This window comes from Urtica dioica, chromosome 8, assembly GCF_054948205.1.
Source record: "Urtica dioica subsp. dioica isolate 48M chromosome 8, U.dioica_male_clone48M_v1_H2, whole genome shotgun sequence".
NCBI lineage: Eukaryota > Viridiplantae > Streptophyta > Magnoliopsida > Rosales > Urticaceae > Urtica > Urtica dioica.
Genome location: NC_142763.1, coordinates 10,388,541 through 10,401,412, shown reverse-complemented (window position 1 = coordinate 10,401,412; position 12,872 = coordinate 10,388,541). Strand labels below are relative to the sequence as shown.

At 33.3% G+C, this 12,872-nt stretch overlaps 2 protein-coding genes across 2 annotated transcripts; one reads left to right on the top strand and one right to left on the bottom strand.

The window, feature by feature from the left end:
- Positions 1-4,657: 4,657 nt before the first annotated feature.
- LOC149387971 (blue copper protein 1a-like) lies at positions 4,658-6,936 on the top strand. The gene is made up of 3 exons (XM_089622288.1): positions 4,658-4,675; positions 6,122-6,173; positions 6,557-6,936. Exons 1-3 carry the CDS (start codon positions 4,658-4,660, stop codon positions 6,934-6,936), a joined length of 450 nt encoding a protein of 149 aa, XP_089478414.1.
- A 1,460-nt stretch (positions 6,937-8,396) lies between these two features.
- On the bottom strand, positions 8,397-11,948 carry LOC149387970 (transcription factor ABORTED MICROSPORES-like). The gene is made up of 8 exons (XM_089622287.1): positions 11,848-11,948; positions 11,561-11,761; positions 11,372-11,450; positions 11,220-11,288; positions 10,608-11,135; positions 9,565-9,840; positions 9,290-9,466; positions 8,397-8,564 (listed from the first exon to the last, which is right to left on the bottom strand). Exons 1-8 carry the CDS (start codon positions 11,946-11,948, stop codon positions 8,397-8,399), a joined length of 1,599 nt encoding a protein of 532 aa, XP_089478413.1.
- Between the last annotated feature and the right edge of the window lie 924 nt (positions 11,949-12,872).

Here is a 12,872-nt window from a genome sequence, read left to right as displayed (position 1 = left end):
GGGATTAATTTTATATATTTCATGTCTCAACTACTCTCGAACTCTTGAACCCGAAACGGAAAAAAAAAAAAAAAAAAAAACCGCGTAAGAAAAGTTCACAGAAGGAAACATATATATTATATTGAAGGCTTGAAATTTATAACTTTAACCCCGACTATATATAGACGAATTGGTATTAAGTTTTTCCAACTACTTTATATATGTCGCATGTCACGTTTTTCCTAAATCTAACTCTTTGATTTTATGCTTATGAACAAGTCTGAAATGGTGCTACGTTATTCATCCTAAATTGAAAAAATTTCCCCCTTTTGAGAATAAATTTCCTTTTATGTAACAAAACTTTATTCTCCTCCTTTTACTTTTTCTGTTAGAGAGTATACTTGAGAGACGAGAAGATAAGAGAGAGAAATAAATATATACATAAGAAAATTAAAAAAAAAAATTTTTAGTTGGTAATGATGAGAGGGTGATATCTGCATGACCCAACTTATTGCCTACAAAACCCTAACTACCTTTGCTTTCGCTGAAGTTTTTTAATGTACATTTTGGCTTAATATTTTGTTTCATTTTCCAACTACTCTCTCAAGCTTTGTTTCGCATTTGGGAAACAATATACACATTAAAGTCTCTTCTTTTAGTTAGGTATAGTATAGTCTGTTATTAGTCTAGTTAATTAATTGACGATACACTTTCTTTGGAAAAAAAAAAAAAAAAAAAACTATATCTGTTCCAAAGCACTATTTTTAGTATAATCAAATATTAAACAACAATCTTGCAACATATGTGTACATTCCTTATACATCTATATGTTATACATGGATCCGTATTGTTAGTGATTTTTCTGCACGTGAAAAGGCAAACGCTGATTTAATAATTATCATACGTGCAAATAACCTTGCTAGCTAACCAACATATAACAAAATTAATTTTTTTAGAACAATAAGTCATAAACGATGATATTGTCTAATGGTACTACTACATATATATAATACCGTTATTTATTTTTTCTGTAGTCAAAATTATAAATTGACCTCTTTTTAAACGTGATGATTGTTCTTTTTTTATTTTTATTTTTTATGTGAAAAATCTCCTATTACTTTTTTTTTTTTTTGAAACAGACCACCCCCAGGAACTCTTAGCTCATTCGTAAGAAGAGCTGGGGGGGGGGGGGGGGGGGGGGGGGGAATTCATTCAACAAGATCAAACGTCAAAGCGTTCCGCACAGGGGGCGGAACCTCCCCTGACTCACAAAACCCAAAAACTTCAGAATTCACAACCCATTTACAAAGGCTATGCAACTCCATTTAATGTCCTACTACACCACAAGAACTTAACATCAACAAACTCTTTTGCTAATTCTAAAGTTGAATTAAACAAAGGAATAACAGACTAAAAAGGGCTGTCTTTCGATCCCGCCAAGCTGTCCATGACGATTTTGTTATCACCCTCTATCTCCAAACGCCTGATGTTTCGGAATCTAGCCAAGAGCAAGGCCATCTGGACAGCCTTGAGTTCAGCTTCTGCAACAGAGTCCGCTTCGATACGGACTCTTTTAAGTGTGGGCCTTAAACTCTTTTTCCATTAAGAAAAACACTTTTAAGCTTAAAAAAGTTTGATGACATAAAAATTCTTGAAATACCCACTTTCCATAAATACCGATTTTTCAATATTAATTTCTCTAAAAAGAAATCCGGAAATAAACAAAATAAAACCTTAAATATGGCTATAACCTAAGAAAGAGTATTTAGTTATGACAATGAATATAGACTTTGAATCTTTTATAAACCTTTAAAAATTCAAATATTTTATTTCAGAACACAAAATCTTTTATTTAAAAAAACAAGAGTTCTTTAAAAAGAGGATTCACAACAAATCAGAACAAATTTATTTGATATCCTTATAAAGTAGGATTTTCAATCATAAAACAAATCCAATAAATTTTTTTAATTTATAACTGATCAAAGTAAATAAAATATTCCCATATAGAATATTATGAACATAGTCCATATTTCATCGAACCAATGAATCTAACTTTATTTTGATAATTACGAACATGTTCTTGAATAATTTTAGCTTTGAATGATCAAACATATCTCTTATATTTTGATAAAGGTTGTAAATCGAAAATCATGATTCTTGAGTCAAATGGTAAATTGGGAGAATCTAACTCTAGCTCTAATACCAATTGATGGAAAAACACGTTGATATTAAATACAAACAATCGCTCTAATACCAACTGTTGGTGAAGTACAAGTTATGGTATTAGATACAAACAATCGCTCCAATACCGATTGTTGGGTAAATTACTTCCACTAGGAGTTAATTACGGTTCTCATACGATCGTTTCAATACTTCTTATTGGGTACCAATATCTTAACCCTACAATATGTTTAGAAATGCGGAATAGAAGAAAATGCGAACGATCGCTAATCTTTAGTGTAAACAATAATTATCAGGATACTTAAAATCATTCAACAACAACAGATCTAATATAAGGCAACCAGAATAAAAACAATACCATAAGAGGAGTTCAGTTACATATATTTATGCTTATACATTTCTCGATATATATGAGCCCTAAGTATCGTTACTTCTCCAACAAAAGATTTTTTTTTATATGTACTTACTACGAAAATGCGCGTAGTCAATTGGTTATGGAATCAACTCTTAGATGAGTGAACATTGACCTTCTTTCAAGAATGCTGGATTCGTATTTGTGAATCATTTTCCGCTCGGATCATATTTGAATTCCCGAGACATACGTATTTAGGCATCTACAAGTAGGCATTACCGAATGAGTCAAAGAACTCAGTAATACAACCTAGAAGTCCGTGATCACTTCAGAATTTAGACCAGATCTCACTATGATCATTATAGCGACCTTGATTAGTGTGTCGTAACGGTGCTTAAATGATACACATATCAAATGTGTACAATGCTTCCCCCAAGTGATCAACATTTCACTTGTGTTCCACATATGTGATTTTAGATCCAGTTACGTGATTAATATATTCTAAAGTGATTTTATTTATTAAACTATCTATAGTATATTTTATTTGTTCTATTTATAAAATAATCATCTCACACTAATTTGAATAAGATAAAAGTAAATCAGGAAATTGCATATTCTATGGTAAGCTGGAAAGCTATAAATAAGGGGTTGGGTAGTGCAAAAATCGCCCAACTAAGCCTTATTCCACACTACAAATTCAGCAACCCCTCTCCCTTTGGTCTGGATGTTTTTTTTCTCTCTCCCAAAGTTGGAAAATTCGTACATACCACTTCCCAAAGAAAGAAATAATTATTCTGACACCTCGCTGGAATAATAAGTGAGAAAAGAGTTGACCCACACCTTGGTCTCTGTTCTTCCGGAGATTACATATCTTAAAAGACTCTAGTTTCGATCAATAAACGAGCAATTGATGAACCGAAATATCCAAAGAGAAATGAGTCGCCGAGGAGTCCGAAATCTTGGAGATTCAAAGACCCAAAGAGCAAGGAGCCGCAGAAGAATTCCAAAAGCAAGGAGATCCAAAGCTAGGAGCGTGGAAGATCTATAACTGAGCCGAAATGTATGTATAATTAAATGGTCTTATGGTTTATCTTGATTACGCTTGTCTAAATATTTGATATGTTGTTGAATAATTTTGAGTATCCTAGTAATTATTGTTTACGTTGAATATTAGCGATTGTCCGCATCTTCTTCTATTCAACACTAGTAACCATATTCCAAAGGTTAAGAGATTGATTACCCTATAAGAAATACTGAAACGATTGTTCGTGTTCAATACATGGGAATGGTAATTAACGTCAGGGAAGTAATTTACCCATCAAATGGCATCAGAGCGATCGTTCGTGTCCGATACCAAACCTATATTCCCATCAATCGGTATCAGAACAATTTTTCGTGTTTAATACCAATTTGTAACTTCCCAACAATTGGTATCAGAGTTATTGTTCATGTTTGATACCAACTTGTGACTTCTCAACAATCGGTATTGGAACGATTGTTTGTGTTTGATACCAACATGTGACTTCCCAATAATAAGGCCCAACTTGGGACTAAGACTATGGTTCTTGGGCATGAGGTTCGGGTTTGAGTCCGAGCTTTAAAAAATTTATTCAATAAAAACTCAGGCATGGGGATGAGCATGGCCCGTACTCTTTCTCAAGCCAAGTGGAGGCCCAGATTGAAGCATGGCCCATGCTCTTTTATGGGGGGTTGGGATCGAGGAGTAACATAAGGCCCAACTTGGGACTAAGACTATGGTTCTTGGTGATGATGTTCGGGCTTGAGTCCGAGCTTTAAAAATTTGTATAAAAAGCTCAAGCCTATGGATGAGCATGGCCCGTGCTCTTTCTTAAGCCAAGTGGAGGCTTAGACTCAAGCATGGCCCGTGCTCTTTTATAGGCGGTTGAGCCCGATGAGTGACATAAGACCTAACTTGGGACTAAGACTATGGTTCTTGGGGATGATGTTCGGGCTTGAGTCCGATCTTGAAAAAATTTATATAAAAAAAAAGCTCAAGCATGAGGATGAACATGGCTCGTGCTCTTTCTCAAGGCAAGTGGAGGCCAAGACTCAAGCATGGCCCATACTCTTTTATGGGCGGTTGATCCCGAAGAGTGATATAAAACCTAACTTTGGACTACGACTATGGCCTTTGGGGATGAGGTACGGGCTTGAGCCCGAACTTTAAAAAATCTAAAAAAAAAGCTCAAAGCGTAATATTCACTTTCAATCCTTACAATATATTTTGTTTAATCTTAAAAATTATATCATCAATAATAAACTTAAATCAAAGTCTAAAAACATGTTTTATAAATAAAAATTATTCTTACAAAAAAAATAAAAGAAGAAGAATTGTTTTTATGTATAAGTATATATTTTATTTTAAAAAAAGAATATTTTATTTTAAAAATGAATATTTTATAGTCTATTCTAAAATGGTTGAGATAGGCTTGACTTTTTTTCAGGGTGTGAGGGCTCAAGCCCATGTAATTCCCTTAAACAAGCTTAATTCGGCCTTATTGTTTTTCAAGCCGGGCCATACCAGCTTAAAATCATTAATAAGAAGGTCGGGCTAGGCAGTCAACAGATGCCCCGACCCAATTGAGGTTATTATAATGGGAAACGATTTTTGGCATAACTCACGAGTGGGAACGATCCACCCCTGAGTTGACACGTGGCCACTAACTGCCACGTGTCAACTCACGAGCGGATCGTTCCCACTCGTGAGTTGTGCCAAATAGCATAACTCTATTATAATTGTTTTCTGCTTCATGCCATTAAGAGCCACATGTATAATGTTAGGAAGTCCCATCATTTTTTTTTTTGAAATGCTGCAGTGGGGATTGAGCCACATGTATAATGTTAGGAAGTCCCATCATTATCATTTAATTTTGTATCGTTTTTTTCTTTTCATTTTCTTATGTATTGTGACGGGTCAATTTCAAGTGGGTAATTTCTTATATAAAAAGTGCGTTTTGGAAATGACTAATTCTTTTCCACACACGTTATGTATAGTAGAATTTATAACCGAGTCGTAATTTGTAAACAATAAAGATATATAATTTTTACACTTCATCAGAAGAAAAAAAAATCTTTCAATTAAATGAATAACGAAGAATAAAATAGTGAATGTGCCAAATGTACTATATGAATTTGAAAACAAATTCAAAAGAATTTAAACGAATCTTTACGATAAACTTGCGCAGTTTTATTGAACATTTCAAGAAAGAAACGCTATATTCATATTGCCTTTGAAATTGTCAAAAAAAAAAAAAAAACAATGGTAACTTACACTTCATTCACAATATATATATATTTTTTTTAAACAAACAAAAACAAAACAGAAAGTAAAACTAAAATTAAAAAAAAAAAAAAAAAAAAAAAAACAAGAACAAAAGTGTGTAACTGGACCAGAATGATCCAACGAATATTAAAATAATATAGGTAGTATCAAATTGTTTTTCACTAGATCTCAATTTCTTTCTTTTTTGGGCGAGACCCAGTTCTTCTTTCTTTCTTTCTTCAATTTTGGTACAAGTACAACACGCAATTTTCTGATCTAAATTATTTGTATATTAATCTTATCATTATTACTAAACAATTTTGCAGGCTTTCATCAAGTTGCAGGAACAAGTCATAGGAAACAATCAACCACAATCAAGTAGTGTACCTTTTATATATAAGCCATCGCTTTTTTCACAATCACTTCAAAATCAAATTAAGGTCTCGCCACAAAACCTCCAAGATATATCAAAAGAAAGTCATGAGAGAAAGAAATCCCCTCAACACCTTAAGTTTCTTATCATTAACTATAGTAATCTACACAACTTTGCTTGTGAAGTGTGTAAGATCTGAAGAGTTTGTTGTTGGCGATGAAGATGAATGGGACAGCCAGGGATATTATCTATCTTGGTCACAAAGCTAGAATTTCACTGTTGGTGATGTTCTAGGTATAATCCTTTTTCACACTTGAAAATCCATTTAGACATAGCAAAATCATGTGTTACAAAGTTTTTTATTTTATTTTTTGGGGTGTGTGTATAGTTTTCAAGTATGTTGAAGGGCAACACAACGTGTTCGAGGTAGGCGAAAGCACGTACAGATCGTGCGACTCGAGCGGGGTAGTTTTGTCGATGCACACGACCGGGAACGACAGAATCGAGTTGACTGAGGCGAGGAAATATTGGTTCATATGCGGCATCGTTAGTCATTGCCTCGGAGGAATGAGGTTCGGGATCGAAGTGGGGCGATCTCGTAATTCCACGGAAGATATTGTACCGAACGGTTCGCCATCTGGCGCACCACCACAGGTTACGGTGGCCCGGAACTCCAGTGATTGCTTGTTGAGCAAAGGCTTGGGAAATTGGGTTTTGTTTGTAACCTTTTTCGCTTTTCTGTTTGCTCAAATTTCACTACCGCTGTAAAGAAAATATAATGGTTTAAAGTGAATTTTTTTTAACTGTCGGTCTATTTTTAACTATTGGTAGCTATATCCGTTGGTGGATAGGGAAAAAAAGAGCAGTACATTGGTTTGTGTTAAATGGCTATCAAGAAGATGTAAAATACTTTTATGACCATAAGAATTTTTTGTAACACACTAGATTGGCTGTAGAATGCTATGGTGATATTTTTATTATTATTTTTTTTTAAATCAGATGGCGAAATTGAATTATATATGACACGGTAATGCGTGTGATCATGACATATATATATATATATAAATATATGCTATGGTGATATTAAATTTATTATTTTTTTTAAATCAGATGGCGAAATTGAATTATATATGACACGGTAACGCGTGTGATCATGACACACACACATATATATATATATATATATATATATATACACATCAAATTGTAGTTTAATGAAACTGTTAATCGCCTACATAATTTTTTCATATATAATTTTAAAGATAATAAAATGATAAATTGATTATACTTAAATTAACCTTATGCCCCCACCGATGCCGCTCTCTCTAGATCCGTAACCTTAACTGTCTCATTTGTCATCTGAAAGAGAGTGCAAATTACATAAGCTAACAATAGATCACTTCTCATTCTTATTTGGAAAGTGGAAGGATTGATTAATATGAAGGGATTTTACTATGAAAATAAATTTATTGTGTTGTTTGGTAGAGAGGAGGGAAAACAAAATGAAAGGATTGAAGCTTTCCGTGGCACCCACAAAAAAACTATCTCTCTCAATTTAGAAAGATCGAGAAAGACGGAAACAAAAAAATGAAAGTAAATAATACAAAATAATGGCAATTACATATATATAATTTAATACTATAATTATTATTGCAAAAATAATAGCAATTTAGTAATTTAAGTACACAAAATATCAACCATTCCTCTCTATTTTAGTTTATACCAAACAAACAAATGAATGGATTCTAATCTTTCATCACATTATACCAATCAACTTTTTAAAAATTTATAATTCACAATTTTCTTTTTCTTTCTCTTCCCTCCTTGTTACTCCATCCATTCAATTTTCTATCATCCCTACCAATCAAAAGCCTAGTTTTATATGACTTTTTTTTTTCTCAATGTTATAGTTTCATTTAATTTTCCGTTTACAGTTTCATTTAAAATAAGGCAATATCATCTTAAATTTAAAAATAAGATATTTATCGAATATTTGAAAGTTAGAGGTATATGTGTAATTTCTTCTCAGAAAGAAGGCTAGTAAGTCATTTCGCACCAGTAAAGCCTAAAATGACGTCTTACCAGCATATACATATCAATAACTAATTAAAGAAAATTAAGACCGAAAACAAACTAATAGAATAATGATTGTCAACAGATATTAGTTAAGGTGTACTGAATAATTAGAGAGAAACATCAATGATGTGAAATTATAAATAAATAAATAATCAGTAGGTTTGTTGGTGATGAAGGTGTTGTTGATAGTCAAGGAGACTTCCATTTCCATTTTCAGGGGGTTTAGACATGTCACACAATCCTCTTGATGGATTCCTTGTGAACTCCAACAAGATATCCCTCAAGTTATCAGCTTGGACTACCATTTTACTATCCTTCTTCTGCCACCCAAGAAACAAGAATAAAAACAAATGAAATTGATTTCATATCCCATTATAATAAGTAAGATATTGATAACTAGTTGTTACATTTTACAAAAAAAAAAAAAAAAAGCAAATAACCACGTTTTATGATTTCACTGATGATAGGTAAAAATAAGACTATTTTAAAGATTTTGAAGGTTATTTGATTACTTTGCTATCAATAGCAAACTAAGTTACATATCAATCTGGTCACTCGCTTTTTTCTAATAAGTATTATTACTTATTTAATGAAACCATAGTACAGAAGAAGGAGAAAGGAATAAAAAAGAAAAGAAATGATTAAATATTTTTTAGTTGTGTTTGATATAGATGAGAGAAAAATGATAGATCTATGAATTATTTAGAAGTATATTTGCACAAAACAATATTTTTTCTTTTAAAATTGGAAGAATTAAAAATGTTGAGTCCGATAATTTCACAATACCTCCAAAACCTTCACCCTTTTTCTTTTTACCCTCTACCAAATAACTACAAATGTCATATTAATAATAAAAGAGAATCATCTCTCTCTCTCTCTCTCTCTCTCTCTCACACAAAAACTCAAACACAGCTTAAAACAAGATATCTAATTATAAACTACCATGTCTACGTCAAAACTCATAACTTGACAAATTAAAAACCAAAGCAATAATAATAATAATAACTTGTTTCACAAGAAATAAGAGTTAACCAAAGGAACATACCTCGACTTTGAGAACGTTAGACACAAGGTTTCTGAAGGTGGTGACATTGGCATTAGTGACTTCTAGTCCCAAAGAGTTCAGAGCCTCCAATAGCCTCACGAATCTCCCGGGCTTGTGCTCACAAAACACCTTCACATAGAACTCATTCCCATCTATTTGAGCCACTTCAACTTGGGGCTATATATAAATCATATTAAATAAACAAAAAAGTATTTAGTAAACATAATTGAGTATTGCCTTTAGAATTTATATATTTATTTACTACCAAACTCTACCTCCATTTGTGGCGCCTTGTCATTCGCAGTGGTATCAGAGTCGAGGTTTTGTTTTGATGCGGTTATCTCATTGTTACCCGATGCTTCAAAGGAATAAATGTTAGGGGACTCGGAATCGGCCCCAAAATTCAAAATCTCAGACTTGGGATTGTTTCTTTTTCCGTTTGCTCCGTCGATCACGGAAAGTTCCTCGAGCTCATCTTGAAGCTCTTTTTCTTGTCTTTTCAAGTCCTTCACGTACTCTATTGCGTCACGAAGAATCGAAGCCCTATCCAACTATTCGTCAACAAAAAAAAAAATATAAACAATGTGTACGGATGATCCAAGTTTAAATAACAATTAAGATTCTTTAAGTTACGAAATATGAGCACATCTATGTGGTATCAAATGGGACGACCGGATCGTTTTAAATGGTTTGGATAAATTGAGACCACCCCAATAAGAAAACAAAATTATGGAGCAATAAATCCATTTTGACCGTTTGTTCTAGCTTTAACCGTTTAAGACACGATAATTTTTATTTTAATAGTTTAACTAAAAAACATCTAAATTAAATAAATTATCATTAGTTGTGATGAAAAAAAAAAACATGCTGAAAATTAATATATTTAACTCAAACTCGATATATTCAGCACCAAATATTAAGTTCAAATGCACTAAAGTTAAACAAAAAATTATTGACAAAATGAAGTCTCGGAACAAGTCCGCAATCCGACCTATACATCAGTTTCAATATAGCAATATGAACTGGACTGTTTATTAAGAACGAATTTAAGATTAAAAAAAAAAGGGGGGACTAGATTAGTAACAATCATTTTGGTCTGATTTATGATTTTCAGATTATTTTTTCAAAGCCCTCAACAACGAATAAATAAAAATCGAGCTATTTTTTTTAACATTTAGTGAAAATAGTCATAAAACAAGTAAATTTCTAAATCCGAGTTTTATAAAATATTTAGGAGTAATTATTTTCTATGTTAATGGCAAGTACATATATAGTGAAAATAGTGATAAAAACAATGAGATGAAGTTGGTTTAATTACCTTGGAAATATTCGGAACTAAAGACCTAAGAGTGTAGAGCCTCTCGTTGAGCTTCTTTCTGCGCTTCCTTTCAGCGACAAGGTTTTTGCTCTGCGGCCCTTTCCCCGACGACGACTTTCTGCTTCCGTGCTGCTTATTCCCTTCGTTGTCTTCCTCGTCGCTGCAATCCGACATCGAGTTCGACCGTTCTTGCCCTCTCTTCGCTCCCTTGTCCTCCGCCTCCAAAAACGACGCCTCGTTTCTCGCCCCGAACTGCACTGGGATGTCGTACGGCGACAGGTTCAGCCCCTCGAACGCCGTCGCCGGCGACACCGGTGGCTTCTCTGCTGTCGCTGTCTCTGTTGTGGGGTCCACTATTTTGTCCGACTCGTCGTTCATGACGAACGCTCTCGACGATTGGATTATTTGATCGTTCATGTCGATGATGAAGCTTGCCGTCGTTGCGTCGTTTTGATGATGATCGAGTAGTGGCGGTGATATGTTGCATTGCGACGTTACGAAATCAATCACGTTTGGGTCTTCTGGTATCTGTGAAATAAAATAAATATGTATTAATTAGTTTGAAACATGTAATTCATATTCACGAATGTGTGTGACTGACTGTGAACATACTTGCTTGTTAACGAAAAGCTCAACCAACCCTCCTGCCATTGGAATCAAAACCCTGGTCCCACTACATTCCTGCAATATTACTATTAAGTTAGTAAATTCCTTTATCTACAATAAATATCGTTATAATTAATTATTTACTAGATAGAAGTAACCTCAAGAAAATGGGAGCCTGTGACACTAGAAGAGTTTAGCCAACTGGGCTGGTTTGATATCAACGTCTGTGCATAAATTCTGTTCATTTGGAGAGGAAAAAAGAAAAAGTCAAGTTATGATACAAAATCATTATCTGCATGCTAATAATGGTACTTAATAAGTGAAATGAATTTATAGTAAATACATACCCAGAGTCCAAAGGCATGGAAGTTGGCAATTGGAAAAGAAGGTCACAAGAGTTGGTTCTTGGGTGTTGAAACATGGTGTCTCTGCATGGAATGAGTGGCGAAACTGGGAAAAGAAGTTCTTCATCTCCACAATTATTGTTATTATTCGCTTCTTGTGAGGTTTCAGCCCCACCACAACAACAATTCATCCACTCAACAAATCTGTAACAATAAGACGCCATCAATAATGTCACAAATATAACATTTTAATCATATATATTTCTCTACTTGATTGATTTATATATAACCTTTGGTCTTCACTTAATTTCCATAGGACACAAAAGTCCCACCCTTTTGATCCCACGAGAGGTCTAAGACTTTCCATCATGTTTTGCATAAGCATGTACATATCACCTGCAATAAATAAATCAATGAGAATATTATCTACCACTAGCTAACCCTAATTATATACGCATTTTTTTTTTTTTTGGTAATGAAAAACTTTGCTACCTCTTTTGGTTGAAGGAAGCAAGTAATAAAAGCATAGGCAGGTTGGAATAACAAGCAGAATATATAGGCAGCAGAAAATACAAAGGAAGACCTCCATATATATATATGTAAATGAGTATATATATGCGTATGTATATACATATATATATATATGTGTATGTATGTATATATAATATATATATATGTGCCTACGGTGTGTGTTTGTGTGTACATACAAGAATGATAAATCTTCGAATCACTCTATGTATTGTAGACCCCACTTTCAAAACCAAAAGTACATAGCGAAAATCAGAAAATAGAGAAACAAACAAATTAAAAAGAAATCATAATATACATTAACCTCTTAAATTGCCATATGATATTGGTAGGTGAACTATAAGCATGGCATGAAAGACTGATTTTATTAACGAATTAAATATAAATAACACCCTCTATCCTTTGTCAATTAAGTATTCAAGGGTATACAAATTATCATTTAAAAAATAATTAAAATCAGAAAGTGATAGCAGGACCATATTGCATGACCTAAAAGTGTGGCGTTATACTTTAACAACCTTTAAGTTTTTCACTCGCTTGGGGATTAATTTTATATATTTCATGTCTCAACTACTCTCGAACTCTTGAACCCGAAACGGAAAAAAAAAAAAAAAAAAAAAACCGCGTAAGAAAAGTTCACAGAAGGAAACATATATATTATATTGAAGGCTTGAAATTTATAACTTTAACCCCGACTATATATAGACGAATTGGTATTAAGTTTTTCCAACTACTTTATATATGTCGCATGTCACGTTTTTCCTAAATCTAACTCTTTGATTTTATG